We start from the raw sequence: 16,339 nt of genomic DNA, 5'->3' as shown, positions 1-16,339 counted from the left end.
TATTCTCACATCGATGAAAGGTTTTCACTGGTCCTCATTACACATTCCCATCATTAAAGTCCATATCCTGGATTTTTCCATGTGCAGACACATACACACCTATATACAGAGAACTAAAAAAGTGTCAGTGTAACATTATTTGCTCTCTTGTCTGTGTATCCTCCTCAGTGTACAGAGCTTGGATTATAAACATCATTTCTGGATGGCAAGGACCAGATCCCTGTCATTATCTTTATGAAAAAACACTTATTCTTCCCATGGTAACTTGAATTTACAGGATTCTCTTGCTAGTACAGAACTTAATGTTGGATAAATTAAAAATAACTGTATGAAAGATGCTAAAGAAAGTAGACTTAAAAGTCCTCAACACAAGAAAATTAAGTTGTAGCTATGTGTGGTGACGGATGTTAACTAGGCTATTGTGGGGATCATTTCACAATTCTTACAAATACTGAATCATTATGTTACATGCCTGAAACTAACAATGTTATATGTCAATTATATCTCAATTATTTAAAATGTAATGTACTGATGGGTTAAACACACACACACACACACACACACACACACCATGCCTCTGAATATATCAGACTTCTACTTTCTATAGTAAATTTAGATAGGTATGCCTGCATGACCCTTCTGGTTGAAACTAAAATGTTGGATAAAATATTTTTAAAATATGATTTTAATCATATCACCAGCTTTCACATAAGGAATTTTAAAAGACCCTAAAGTCAGTAAAAAAAGAGATCAAATGAGAAAAAGCGCTACGGAGAGATGAAGATGTAAAGCAAAGAAAGGGAGAGGGGAAGGCTGGGAAAGGTGAAGGCTGACAATTTTCAATAGCATGCATGGTCGGAAAAAAACGTCAAGAGAAAGCTTTCAAAAATTCAGACCCTATTCTACAATGACAATGTTATTAAGTCAGTAACAAAAGGATAAATGAAATAACTCTATATACCTAGAAAATTTAAAACACACTTTTCAGAAGATCATGAGTTACAGAAAAAAAATCATAATGTAAACTTGAAAGTGCACAGAACTGAAAGATAAAAACATTAACACAAAAATTTGTAGAATGTAGCCCTGCCAGTATGGCTCAATGGTTGAGTGTCAACCTATGAACCAGAAGGTGACAGTTTGATTCCAGGTCAGGACACATTCCCCAGGTTGCCAACTCGATCCCCAGTGGAGGGCGTGTAGGAGGCAGCTGATCAGTGACTCTCTCTCATCATTGATGTTTCTCTCTCTCTTCCTCTGTGAAATCAATAAAAATATATTTTAGCCGAGACCGGTTTGGCTCAAGGGATAGAGCGTCGGCTTGGGGACTGAAGGGTCCCGGGTTCGATTCCGGTCAAGGGCATGTACCTTGGTTGCAGGCATATCCTCAGTGGGGGGGGTGCAAGAGGCAGCTGATTGATGTCTCTCTCTCATCGATGTTTCTAACTATCTCTCTCCCTTCCTCTCTGTACAAAATCAATAAAATATATTTAAAAATATATATAAATATATATTTTTAAAAAATGCTAAAAATTGTTAAAGGAAGGGAATAGGGAGGATAAACTAATGAAAAGGGAAACAAATATAAAATACAGTAAACCAATGAAGCAAAACTAGTTCATTGAAAAGACTAATAAACATACATCTGGCAAGGTCAATCAAGAAGGGAGAAGACACACACACACACAATTGTTACTAACAGAGAAGAGGCATAACTGCAGATGCTGCAAAGATTACAAAGATATAAGAACACTATAAACAGTTTTGTATCAGTTTATGAGAAAACCTGTAAATTTGCAAGCAATAATTCTTTTCCTAAGGAAAGCACTAGAGCTAGATGACTTTACAGATGAGTTCTGCTAAACACTTGAGTCAACTCAGATGATTCCTTACACAAACTTCGCCAGAAAATAGTAAAAGAGCAAACAATTCCAACTAATTTCAAAAGCTATTACTCTAAAATTATATTGTAATTATATATTTTTAAAGATAAATTAAAAATGTAGAGGCATAATTATATATACCTCATGGATTAAAGAAGAAACCATTCTATAGTAGCAAAAAAAAAAAAAAACCCATAAAAATAAATGCACTATGTATCCAACTTAAGAAAATAAACAACAATAAGCCAAAAGAAAATGAGGAAGGTAGTAGTAAAGAGCAGGAAACAAAAGAAAGAGAAAAATAGACAAACCCCTTTAAGATTCATCAAGAGAAGGCAGAAATAAATATTTTAAAATATTTTAAATTCAATACAGATCAGCCACTTAAAAAAAAAAAAAGAGAATACTGTCAATATTATGTCAATATATACTTGAAAAGATACAAATAAATTTCTGGAAAATACAACTTTTCAAAGAAGAAGAAATATAAATAGTAATCCTATAACTAATAAAATAAATAAATAACTCCTGATTAACAGTTTAAAAAATTCTTCACACAGCCCTAACCAGTTTGGCTCAGTGGATAGAGCATCGGCCAGGTTCAATTTCGGTCAAGGACATGTACCTTGATTGTGGACACATACCCAGTAAGGAGTGTGCAAGAGGCAGCTGATCAATGTTTCTAACTCTCTATCCATCTCCCTTCCTCTCTATAAAAAAATCAATAAAATATGTATATTTTTAAAAAGTTCTTCACACAAAGAAAATAACTAGATTCAAATAGAAAAAGAATATTTCAAAATTTCAAAATCTTCTACAAAACAGAAAGAGAAACAATATTCTCCAACATACTCATATATAACTTAGATATGTACCCGAACACATTATCAATAAGAAAAACCCTAGACCTATTTCATTCAAGAATTTAGAGATAAAAAAAAAACCAAAAAACATTAAACTAAATATTGCCAAACTAAATGATTGTGCATGCACGCACGCGGATGTATGTGTGTGTGTATTACAATAAAGACAGGTTTAATTCTGTGTGTGTGTGTGTGTGTGTGTGTATTACAATGAAGAAAGGTTTAATTCTGGAGTGCAAAGATAGTTTAATATTAGGAAAGCTATATCTATTACTCATTGTATTAACAGACTAAAAAAGAAAAAACACTGTGAAGTACAAGAGACTTTACTTAACCTTATAAAAAGTATCTATAAACCAAAACCAAGTATTATCCTTTAAGGGAAGAGCCTAAAAAAATTCCCTTTAAATCCAGAAGTAAAAGAAAAAGAAAAAAAAAAGCCAATGTCACCACTTTTTTTTAACTTGGCACTCAAAATTCTACCTATGGTAAAAATAAAAAATAAAGTAAAAAATAACAATAAATAAAGCCAAAATGTTTGGAAGGATGAAATGATTGTCTTTATTTGCAAAGAAGTTTTAGTAAAAATATTTGTTTAATTATTAGAAATAATAATAGAAAAGCAAAGTGGTTGGGCATAAGACCAATATGCAGAATACACTGCATTTCTGAACATCAGAAACAATTAAAAAACAACTTTTAAAAAAATCTCAAGATCATTAGCAATAAAAATTAATTATAACATATATAACAAAAACATAAGGAATATAAAACTTTACAGTAAGGTATTTTAAAAATTAATAAACAGAGAAATATTCATATCCATGGATAAGAAGATTATCATATAGATGCCAATTCTCTTCTAATTGATTTATAATTTCATGCAGTCTCAATCAAAATGCCAATGGGTTTTCCATGAAAGGAAAACCTGATTCTAAAATGTATTTGGAAAAGGAAAAAACAAGATTACAAAGAAACTTCGGAAAGAGAATAAAGAAAGAAGATTTGGCCTACCAGATATAAAGACTTAATAGAAAACTATAGTAATTAAGATAATGTAGTATTGGCATAAGAATCTTAACTTAACCAATGAAACACAATAGAGTGTCCAGAGATAAACTCATACATATACGAAATTTTGATCAGGATACAAGTAGCTAGAAGATCACGTCTTAAAAGAAGGGACTGGTTTGCAAATGGAACTAAAAAAAATTTGTTCATCCATATGAAAAATATACCTCTGGTTCACAACATGAAAAACAAACTTCAGCTGAATTAAAAACTTAAATGTCAAAAGCAAAATATTAACACACACACACACACACACACACACACACTCTGTTGGCTGAACTCAAAAAGAAAGAAAAACCAAAGTGTATCACTGAGTAGTAAGTAAACAAAAAGCTTGACATTGTCCCGTGGACAAATCATTTATCAAGAGGTTCAACCCAAGACTAAATTTTCCTTGGATTTTCCTTGCCCCACCCCATCTTGAGGGAGGGTGAAGCTCAAAGTGAGATTCCTGCATTAAACCAGGAAACCCATCAGGGGGTATAGCATGGTTGGAAAATACAGGAAGTACAACCTATGCTAAGCAGGAGGACTCACCGGAAATTCCTCCTGCCTTCTGCTCTGCGTTCAGGCTTGGTGTGTACATAGAAAGCCCTCCAGCCACGCCATGCAGCCATCACAGTGACCTGCACACCATTAGCAATCAGTGACTGCCGGATGCTGCTATGATTATTGTAAACGTCTGGCTTCATGGGACATCTGAGTTGGGGGAAGTGACATTTTCTCTTACTTGTCAAATGACAAATTAGACTGAGGTCTGACTTGGTTTCCTCCTCAGGCTGAAACTCCACCACCGGGTAGGGCAGGCATGTCCATGGATGGCATCACTGTGTGTCCATTTAGCTTGTCATAACCATAGTCTCTTTTCTAAAAAATAATTTTTGTGAGATACTTCCCCATTCTTCAAGAACCATTGTTAATGATTCCGTAATGATCCCTGTACACAAGTTAGTCAACCACTCCCCAGTGGAATTTAGTTAACCATTCCCCACCTAATTAATGTTGTGGCCATACTTGACTGAACACACTAGATAATTCTGGATGTCCACCATGTTAATTTATCCTATTGACAATAAAAAATGAAATGGAAGAAGCACTGCTAAGTGAATTACGTAAAACAGAAGTCAGGAGGCTACGAGGGAAGCGAGGCCTACGCACGTCCTGTGCCTCAGTTCTCAGAGCTGCTGCTAAGTTGTTAAAAAACTGTTGCTAAACTCAGCTCAGGGCCCAACCATAAATATCTTGGAACAACTGCTACCTGAACATATATGGATTTTACGCTCTTTTTGTTGTTGTTGTTAATCCTTGCCCAAGGATATTTCTAAAATATATTTTATTGATTTTTTTTACAGAGAGGAAGGGAGAGAAAGAGTTAGAAACATCAATCAGCTGTCTCCTGCACAACCCCTACTGGGGATGTGCCCGCAACCAAGGTACATGCCCTTGACCGGAATCGAACCTGGGACCTTTCAGTCTGCAGACCGATGCTCTATCCACTGAGCCAAACCAGTTAGGGCCCAAGGATATTTTTCCGTTGATTTTCAGAGAGAGTGGAAGGGAAGAGGAGAGGTGGAGAGAGAGAGAAACATCAATGTGAAAGAGTCACACTGATTGGTTGCCTCCCACACACACCCTGACCAGAGCCAGAGATCAGGGCCAGCAACCGGGATACATGCCCTTGACTAGAATCAAACCCACAATCCTTCAGCCCACGAGCCAAACCAGCTAGGGCTTTACTTCCTTTTTGTCGTTTTCGCCTCCCCAGTTTGCATATTGAAATTAACCAATCCCTGTTAATCTAGTTCAGCAATCCTTCATTTGCATTAAAGAATTTCATTTTGTGGGTTCTGCCTTTATGAAACCTGCTGTTCCTTATTCTCTCCAGAGAGCATTTTGAGTTGCTACGTGAATGTGTCTCTTGTATTTGAATCTCTTAAGACCCCAATTAAACTTTTAATTTGTTTAACTCTATAAAGAAATACCAATCCAAAACTATTATTCTATTCATTCAATAATCTATGTACACAAAAGGCTAAGTGACCGACTGTCCAACCGTCCAGTAGGTATGACGCACACTGACCACCAGGGGGCAGATGCTCAATGTAGGAGCTGCTGAGCTGCGATGACTTGGCAGTGGTGGTTCTCGGGTAATGCACCCCAGAACCAGAGAGGAGGGAGCCCAATTCCTCGCGGGGCCACACGATTCCACCAGACCACAGGACTCCACAGATGTCCTTTGAGCTGCAGAGCCCCCCTAGGTGTGCTGCCAGGGGAGGGACCAGCAGGTGGTTGGCTCCAGGGTGTGTCCAGACTGTCTCACCCAGTCCTGCCTGGAGGTCACCTTCCAATTAATTTCCTTTCCATGTGCATGAATCGTGCACAGAGTCACTAGTGTTTAATAAAGCCCTGTACCAGAAAATGCATAGGTAATTTTTCAAATTTTTCTTGATTGATTGATTTTTTGAGAGAGAGGAAGGACTGTGGGAAGGACTGGGGTGGGGGGGCGGAGAAAGAGAGAGAAATATTGATTTATTGTTCCACTTATTTATGCATTCATTGATTGATTCTTTCATGTGCCCTAACTGGGGATTAAACGTGCAATCACCAACTGAGCTACCCAGCCAGGGTATATAGATAACTTTTAATATCTAAGTACTATTGGTTATATGTCAATTATATCTCAATAAAGGTGAAAAAATCCTTTTTAAAAATATTTTTTATTGATTTCAGAAAGGAAGAGAGGGGGAGAAAGAAACAATGATAACAGAGAATCATTGATCGGCTGCCTCCTGCTCACCCCCTACTGAGGATAGAGCCTGCACCCTGGGCATGTGCCCGGACTGGGAATTGAATCAGGACCTCCCGGTTCATCTGCTGACACTGAACCACTGACCCACCCCAGCCTGGCCAAAGTGTTTTCTAATGAAGCAGAAGCAAATAAGCAGTTATAAGTGAAAATTTCATTTCTATATTGATTTTCAAAGAAAATCTTTTTTCTCAAGACAATGAAATTAAGTCAGTGACTTTATCTGATGTCATGAGAATTGTTTTCACCATGGGTAAGTAAAATCCATTTATTAAGCTTCAATTTTCCGTATAGCATTGCTGAACAAATATAGAGAAAGTTTAAAACAAGTTATAAGCAAATATTATACATGGCGGCTTAGGAAATGTGCTCTTAGGCTCTATTACTTATATACACTAATAAAAGGAAAATATGCAAATTGACCATACCTCCACAGTGCCCACCAGCCCATCAGGAGTGAGTATGCAAATTAACCCAACAAAGTGGGTTAATTTGCATATGCAGGCATGGAGTGGCAGGGCGGGGCAGGATGCCTGCTATGAGGGGGACGGCAGGGGGTGGAGGGAGCTCCAGGAGTGGCGCTCTGACTGGAGCAGAGAAGACTGAAGGCTCTGGCCGGGGCGAAGATGGAAGGCAGCGGCCAGAGCGAAGGCCTGGGTCCAGGGTGCTGGAGGAGAACGGGGACCAGCAGCCAGGGGAAGGAAGGCCTATTGCACGAATCTTCATGCAATGGGCCTCTAGTACTAAGATTTTTTTAAAATGCCTTATGCCGGAACCGGTTTGGCTCAGTGGATAGAGCGTCGGCTTGGGGACTGAAGGGTCCCGAGTTCTATTCCAGTCAAGGGCATGTACCTTGGCTGCGGGCGTGTCCCCAGTAAAGGGTGTGCAGGAGGCGGCTGATTGATGACTCTCATCGATGTTTCTAGCTATCTCTCTCCCTTCCTCTCTGTACAAAATCAATAAAATATATATTTTTTAAAAAATAAAATAAAAATAAAAAATAAAATAAAATCCACCTTATAAGGAGGTGGGACTCAGAATGTAATGAAAGCAGAGATGTAAAGAAAACCAAAATTAAACAGAGAACAATTCCTAATTTATATTGACGGTTTATTATGTGTGAAGCCTGTTGTAAATGCTTTCCACAGATCACCTCACTGAAGCCTCACAAAGACAAGGAGGCAAGTACTATTATTCACCCCATTTCACAAATGAAGGCATTGACTCTTGGAGGTCGCACATCTAATTAGGGGCAGGGCTGGATGGCTAACACCAAAGTTTCTGCTCTTAAACCCTATGTTCCATTCTTCCTCATCTCGAGATATCAACTGGATATTTAATAAACAAGAAACTAGGACCAACAAGCAAAAACACCTTCAAATAACAAAAAAAAACCAAACAAACAAAAAAAATCTCTTCCAGTAACTGTCTCTAATCCCAACTTCTGCCTTCAAACTACTAAAACAAAAACAGATGGAGTGATCAGACATCCTCCCACTTCCTTATTCTGATTCTTAGATATCTGAATTGACGTGAAAACAGGCTGCATGAATGACATAAGGGTCTGGTCAATCCACAAAAGTAAACTCTCCAGTCGGAACCAGCGTTGAGAGTGTGTGGCTCTTAAGCCAGACCACACAGCACAGCGCAGGAGTGAGCGCACCCATCTCCATGGTCAGAGCTGAGGTTTACCCCCAACCCTCGCTGTGTGACAGGACATGCTTCTGCTCAAAAGTGTCTCCAAAACCACTCCTTAATATTTTCTGAACTCCATCTAACTAGTCAGGTTTTCTGGGCAGCGTAAGAGGGCGTGTTGCAATGACTGCAATCAGCTTGACCAAAATACGAAGCAAGCTGCCTTTGTGCATATTCACCCGTCTGTCCGGATCTGAAGGCCAGCCTGTGGCACTGCGCCTGGGCACTGTGGTTCCTTAAAATGATGTTGGTTGAAAAGACAATGGACTTACAGTTCCTCAATTTCATGAACTGCTGCTAACAGGCCAGAGTTGCTATTCTCTCTTAGGTCCAGCTATGATTCCTTCAATGAATAGAAAGTCTAGGTAGGTAAGTGTCCTGCCTCTGCTCTACTTGGTGAGGGATCTACAGGAAAACCATTGCTGCCGAAACCGGTTTGGCTCAGTGGATAGAGCGTTGGCCTGAGGACTGAAAGGTCTCAGGTTCGATTCCCGTCAAGGGCATGTACCTTGGTTGAAGGCACGTTCCCAGTAGGGGGTGTGCAAGAGGCAGCCGATCGGTCTATCCCTCTCTCTTTCTCTCTATAAAAAATCAATAAAATATATATATTTTTAAAACTGTCTAAAAGAAAGCCACTGTGACTGAAAAGCAGGTGAGCTGGGCTCCAGTACCTAGCAGTTACTATATAACTCTGTAATTGTGCCTCAGAATTACACGTGAATAATGTGGAACAGAAAACAGCAACAATTTAAACGAGGGTAGGACAGAAAGTGTTTAAAGTCCCTCCTAGCTATAAAGTTTTAACTCGTCATTTAAATTATTGCTGTTTTCTATTCCACATAGATGCAAGAACATTAGATGTACACATAGATTCCATATAAATGATAATGGTACTTCTTTTCCCCCTGTTAAAACCTATTGCATGACATTGGGTCATTTCGGACTGAACTGGCATTTGCTCATGTTCCATCTGCTACCAAAATGGGCTGTTTGTAATCCAGAAGGCAGCGGAGTCGAAGAACAACAGATTTTCTTGGCATTTCCTGAACATGTGGCACATAGAGGAGTATGAGATTATTCCTAGGAAAAGACTGCGAATAATAGCTGTCAAGTCTTAGCAACTAACAACTAGCATTATTAAAAGCAAACACAACTTCCCATCCATGCTTTCCACCTCTCGAAATGGTTTTTGATACTTTGGGTTCCCATACATAAACTGATATTTTTTTTATATGTGCTCCACACTATTTTGGCTACAGAATTCAAAAATTGCACAGATCACTAAAACCCACAGACAGTCCCCAGATCTCTGGGGAGCCAGTTGTTAACAATCTTTTCCCACTGCTAAGCTTTCTGCCAGAGATGCTAATAAGTAGCATAGTCAATGGCTTGCATTTCATACACTTTTCCAGTCATGTGGTTTTTAAAAATATATATTTTATTGATTTTGTACAGAGAGGAAGGGAGAGAGAGAGAGAGTTAGAAACATCGATGAGAGAAAAATATCGATGCCTCCTGTCTCCTGCACACCCCCCATCGGGGATATGCCCGCAACCAAGGTACATGCCCTTGACCGGAATCAAACCCGGGACCCTTCAGTCCCCAAGCCGACGCTCTATCCATTGAGCCAAACCGGTCTCGGCATCCAGTCATGTTTTTTAAGGACCTAAACAAACAAGACATTAATTTCTCTGGATTCTAAATCTTTGGGAAGTTGAGCAACATTTTATGCATCATATACAACGAGTGGCCAGATTTTTATGACCACCTGACGTGTGTAGGCAAATTAGCCATACACTGCATCCTATGGGATATGGAAGCTGAAGGCCTATTTGAACACCTTTACTGTCTGCAGTTACCAAGATAAAACATCTCCATTCACTCAGGAACACAAGGATTGGACAGTCAAGCATTGGAAAAAAGTCATGTGGTCCAATGAATCACGTTTCCAGTTGCATCATGCAGATGGCAGAGCGAGAATTTTGTGGAAACAGCATGAAAAGCATGCACCCCACATGCATGAGAACAATCCTCCAAGCTGGTGGGGCAGTGTTATGGTCTGGGGAATGTTCCCTGGTATAATTTGGATCCTTTAATTTGTATGGAACAACTTCTGAATAGCACAACATACCTAAGTATCGTTGCTGATCAAGTTCATCCTATCATGTTGATGGCCTATCCCAATGGAGATGGCTTTTTCCAACAAGACAATGCGCCATGCCATGGTGCTTATATTGTGCAGGAGTGGTTTCAGGAACATGAGGGAGACTTTATCTTGCTTAGGTGGCCCTCACAATAATGAGATCTCAATCCAATTGAGCATTTGTGGGACGAAGTTAAAAAGAGCCATCGGGCAGCTGGTTCCACAACCATCAAAGCACACAGAACTGGACAGTGCTATTCATCAGGCATGGTGTCAGATTCCTCTCATTACCTTTCAACATCTTGTGGAGCCAATGCCAAGAATCGCCACAGTATTGAAGGCAAAAGGTGGTCCAACAAAGTACTGATGGGGTGGTCATAATAATCTGGCCACTCAGTAAGTAGGTAGGTAGGTAGGTAGATAGATAGATAGATAGATAGATAGATAGATAGATAGATAGAGGGGGCGATGAACAAAATTTGTGTACTTGGGGGCGGGGGTCCCTCAGCCTGGCCTGCGCCTTCTCGCAGTCCAGGAGCCTTTGGGAGATGTCCAACTGCTGCCGCAGAGCGAGGAGAGGATCCCGCCACTGCTGCTGTGCTCCCCAGATGTGAGCCCAGCTCAGAGCTTCTAGCTGAGCAGTGCTCCCCCTGTAGGAGCATACTGACCATCAGGAGGCAGCTCATGCATTGAGCGTCTGCCCCCTGGTGGTCAGTGTGCATCATAGCGACTGGTCATTTGGCCATTAGGTCAATTTGCATACTAGCCTTTTATTATTTAGTATGTGTGTTTGTGTGTGTGTGTGTGTGTGTATGTAATTTTTTAATCCTCAATGGAGGAATGAGGATATTTTTCCTATTTAATTTTCTTTTTAGAGAGAGAAGGGAGGGGGAGGAAGAGAGAGAGAAAAGAAAGAAACATTGATGTGAGGAAGACACATGGATTAGTTGCCTCCCACACATGCCCTGACCAGGAACAGGAATAGGATCTTTAACCCAGGTACCTGCCCTTGACTGGGACTCAAACCCGCAACTCTCCAGTCCCTGGGCCGACACTGTAACCACTGAACACACCAGCCACAGCTATTCTATTCTTTACTTGTATGATTCCCAATTCTCCTCTTAAAATTCTGCTATACTTTTCTGAACATGGTTTCATTATGTTCGTGTATTCTCTATTGCATTACATTTTAATTCCCTGAGCACTCAATATGGAATGTTTGTGAATTCATTATGAAAAAAAGTGAAAGCAAAGATAATTCTCCCCAAGACATGGCAGCTGAGAGAAAATGCAAAATGACATGAAAATTTTACCAGGTGATTAATATGAATTGACATGACATCTTTGATTAGACTCAAGGACCTGTAGGATGAGTGTCCAAATGCCTTATCTTATAGAGAAGAAAATCAAAATTCAGACAGAAGCTACATGACTTGCCCAATATGATACATCTAACTAGATACATTTATAATCTTACACATAAAAATATACATTATCACCTAGGATAGTTCTGTTCATGCTTGAGAAAAAAAACAAAAATCTGTTCCCAAAACATGTGCAGACCACCACAGTGGCAAAAATCCCACATCTGGAGTCATTCCTGTAGATTAGGGGTGTCGAACTCAATCAGAGAAGGGGCCAAAATCTAAAATCCAGCCTAAATCGCGGGCCGAATGGTTTACTGAACAGTCATAAACTGTCATTGTGATGGAAACGCAGCGGAGTGCAGTGATGACAGCGTGGTGCGGGCCACATTGCAAGGCCTGGCGGGACGGATTTGGCCCGCGGGCCTTGTGTTTGACACATGTGCTGTAGATCAAAATATTGTATCAGAAATTCTGAAATAAATACAACTGTTTTTAGGGAAATGAGAGAGTATGAGGGAGAAAAAAAAACAAAAAAAAAAACCAATACTCCAGAGTTCTAAGTCAGAAGGTTAAAAAAAAAACACACATAATAAAAAAAGACTTTTGAAATCACTCATATACCGATTCACCCGGAGAGACCAGTATCTGTGTGAATCAGTATTCACTGGGAACAGACCTTCATCTTCTCCTAATGAGGCCAACACAGCCAAGTGTTCCTCCAGCGATAGATAGGCCACATTTCTTTTGTTTTTCATCACATGAAGTAACTGGCTAGAATTAAAAGAGTTGGCTGTCCCAAAAACACATACTGTATCTTTAAACACTGGATTAGCACTCCAGTAGGGTAAGAACACTGAGCCTGAAAAGACTCAGGAAATTAAACGGAAAATCAGAGTCCTGACTCTCATGCTATCCTTACCACAGAACCTACTCTCACTGAGAACAGGGGGCCCCATGCACTATTTCACCATCATTTCTCTCCCGCTCTCCTCTTGGTTTTGCATACACGTACAGCTGAATCTGTGCCATTAAATGTGTGCATGGTCGGACTTCACAGTATTCCCCTACTCCCGTATTTGCAGAGGGACATAATGATCTGGGTTAGACAGAAGATACGCAAGTACTGCAGGAGAGGTAATCCAAGTCTGCTCACAGGTCCTCATGAGAAGGGCAGGTCAAGTGCAGTAAAGAGCCACACAGCCGCCTGAGGACTCCAGGGTGTGCGTAAGTGAGGGCTGAAGGGACGAGAGGAAAGATCCCTAGTGGGATAGAGTTTGCTCCAAAAATAATCCACCACATTCTTATTTTTTCCTTGGACTGAGTTGGATATACACATTTTGAACACTGCAACACCTCCCATTTGATTGCTGTTTAATTAATGTAGAGGGTGTAATACTCTTCAAGCATTAACTAACCATATAACTATAGAATTCACATACTCTGAGAGAAGTTAATCATGAGAATATTTTTCAGATGAGAAAATGGCCTTAGAGCAGAAATAACTGAGCCAATACTAAGAAATACATGCAGCGGGAAGGCCAGACCACCACCCATGCAGGACCTGCCACAAAGAGCCACGTGGAACACCACACAGAGGAACGGTGATTATGATCAGGCATTCTACCGTAGCATGAAAGAGTTTAAGCTATGTTGGACTCATTAAGAAAAGAAAGGACGCCCTAGCCGGTTTTGCTCAGCGGACAGAGCATGGGCCTGCCGACTGAAGGGTCCCAGGTTCGATTCTGGTCAGGGGCATATGCCAGGGTGGCGGGCTGGTGCAGGAGGCAGCCAATCAATGGTTCTCTCATCAGTGATGTTTCTATCTCTCTCTCCCTCTTCCTTCCTCTCTGAAACCAATAAAAAAAAATGTTTTTTTATTTTTTTTTAAAAAAGGAAAAGAAAGGATGTCACTCACTACCAAGTTTTCCTGTCTCTAAAGAAATAATTACTTCTCTGCTAATAAAATGTCCAGGTTCAATGGAGCCAGGTCCTATAAGTATAAATTATCTTCATTACAAGCGGATAAAAACCTTCCCCAGCCATGTTTAGCTTAACTCCGCTGCAGAGGTCAGCAGGAAGGAAACCTGGCTCCTGGGGTGGCATTCCGTGTGCCTGGCGTCAGGATGTGCGGTCCAGACCCACACTCAGGTGAGAGGGCCTTTCCCAGGACTCCAGGCATTCTCACAACTTGGCCACACAAAAGCACACCCAAGGCGAGCACAGGAACGCCTTTCATAAGACTGTAGCTGTACAAACACAGGTGTCTACACAGCAATGTTAATGAACTTTGCATTGAATATTCCAAAGAGCAGTAGGTCCCTGCACACTCCATCCATTGTCTCAATAGAGAGAGCTACCCTGAGAGACCACCAAAGAGGGTGGGGGGGAACAACAATAAACATCTATGTTAATGAAACACTTCAACGGCAACACAAAATACTTGTTCTAGAGAGAAAACATATTCTCACACCGCAAAAGCACGTAAAAAAAAATGTTTCCTCAACCTTTATTAGGTTCCTTCATTCGTTGACAAGGTAAATGCCCACTGCGTACTTAAACATTCACATCTGCATTTTACACGCGAGTGGCTTCCAGCAAATGATAAAGCAACATTCCCGTGTGAGGGTGAAAGATGGCAGTGAGAATCCCGGCCCTTCGGAAAAAAGGAGGAGTCAGGTCTACCAACTAGTCCTTGCTTGGCATAACTGCCAGGCTTCCGGGGAGTTGCTTGATAAAAGGGGGCCTCGCCCTAATACATTAAGAGTGAGCAGTGTCCACGTCAAAACTGCCTGCACTCAACGAAGCTCTAGACCACTTGGTGTCCTGACTTCCAGAAAATGACTCCTTAAAACACACAAACACACACACACACACACACACACACACACACAAAACTGCGGAGTGACAATGGCATCCTTTTAAAAGAATAATAGGGATAATGATGATGATGGTGAGAACTGGGCAGGAGCCGCGGGTGCTGCCCGCCGCCCATGGAAGTTGCCCAGCTGAAGGCGCTGGTTGAGTTAAAGCCCGTGAGGAGGAGCGCGCTGGTGTCCGGCTCCCGTGAGTCTGACGGGGCCAGGATTGGGGCTGGGATCGGGGCTGGGGTTTGTCTGTTACGAGATCAAGCCTCCCGGTGGCTCAGCCAGGCGCTCCCAACCTCCCTCTCCAAACGCAGACCCCAAGTTCGACACGCAACTCCCCGCGAGCACAATGACAAGAAGGCACACAAAAGGAGCGCGGCGGCCGCTCCCACCCTTACCTTTGACTTGACTTTCATACTCGGCTATGATCTCTTTGTCCTTCTTGAATCTGCTCGGAGTGGACATTATCCAGCTGTTCTGGGTTTGCCTCCAATGGGCAAGTTCGGTCAGGCGGTCGCACGCCGGGCTCCTCGGAGAGGCGGAGGGCTGGGCGGCCACGCGCCGGGAGCCCCAGGCAGCACCGGCGGGCGGTCCGGGAGAGGCGGGGGAGGGGGAAAAGGAGCGAACCGAGGACTAGATTAGCCCGGGCGCCGGCACCATGCTCCCGGCTCGAGCAGCCGTCGGTGCTCCGGACGGAGGGTGCCCGGGGTCGGGGGCCGGAGAGGCCGGGCGCGCAGACCAACTCCAGCAGCGAGCGCGCGGCGGGGGCGGCTCCCTGCCCACCCCGCCCGGGGCCCGGCCACTTCCTCTACGGCCGCGGGGCGGACGCAGGGTTCGAGCCGGGGCTCCGCACCATTGTTAGAGCCGCACCGGGCGCTGGGGGCAGGCCCCGGGGGTGGGGGGGAGGGCGGGCGGGAGGGAGAGCCCCGGGGAAGGCGAGCCCCGCGGGGCGCAGCGAGCCTCCTTCCCTTCCTGCTCCGCCGCCGGCTCCGCGCGCGGGGTCCCGCCGGGCGGGGATGCTGCTGCTGCCGCGCCCGCCGCGCGCCCGTCCGCCAAGGTGCCGCCGCCGCTCGGACGAAGGAGATCGCTGTGCCCCAGCGGGTCCGGGTGAAGGCGGGGGGCCGGCTGCGACGCCGCTGCAACGCGTCCCGGGCGCAGCGCCGCCGGAGTGGAGGTCTCCGGAGCCGGCTCCACGAGGGGCCTCTGCCTTCACAGCCGCCGGCGCCGACGCTGCCGCTTCTCCCCGTCCCCGCTCCGCTGCTGCCCCCTGGAGGCCGCCGGCCGCACCCGCACGCGCGCCGGGGGAGCCGCGCCCCCGGTGGCCGCGGAGGGGCCGGCGCCCGCGGCTCCCGGTCCCGGCTCCCGGCTCCCGGCGAGGGAGCTGCGGGCGGCGGTCGCCCGGCGGCCCGCGCGGGACTCGGGGAGACGGAGCCGGCTCGTGGGAGGGGACGGCGCGGCGCCCCTGCGGTTCTCCGTCCCCGCCCGCCGGGAGGGGGGAGGCCGGGCTGGGCAGGGAAGATGGATGTCTCCCGGGGCCGAGCGCAGCCCCGCCCCGGCCTCGCCCCTCCCTGCGATCTCAGCTCCCGAAGCTGGGAAACCCTTTCCCCACCTGGGACTCCTCTCTGGCCGCCGTGAGTGGGGACCTGG

The 16,339-nt window shown here is 43.7% G+C and overlaps 1 protein-coding gene across 2 annotated transcripts in view; it reads right to left on the bottom strand.

Annotated features, from left to right (window-relative positions):
• Positions 1-16,063, bottom strand: part of SRGAP1 (SLIT-ROBO Rho GTPase activating protein 1) — a 257,917-nt gene extending 241,854 nt beyond the window's left edge. The window contains exon 1 of one of the 2 annotated variants that reach the window (XM_036456361.2): positions 15,091-16,063. In XM_036456361.2, the coding sequence (XP_036312254.1) occupies positions 15,091-15,157 (67 nt within the window). In that variant the 5' untranslated portion in view covers positions 15,158-16,063. The remainder of the gene's footprint in view (positions 1-15,090) is intronic. The other variant, XM_036456362.2, reaches the window with a different exon arrangement.
• Between the last annotated feature and the right edge of the window lie 276 nt (positions 16,064-16,339).

This window comes from Pipistrellus kuhlii, unplaced genomic scaffold (assembly GCF_014108245.1).
Source record: "Pipistrellus kuhlii isolate mPipKuh1 unplaced genomic scaffold, mPipKuh1.p scaffold_m20_p_3, whole genome shotgun sequence".
Lineage (NCBI taxonomy): Eukaryota > Metazoa > Chordata > Mammalia > Chiroptera > Vespertilionidae > Pipistrellus > Pipistrellus kuhlii.
This window is presented reverse-complemented; position numbering and strand designations above follow the sequence as displayed.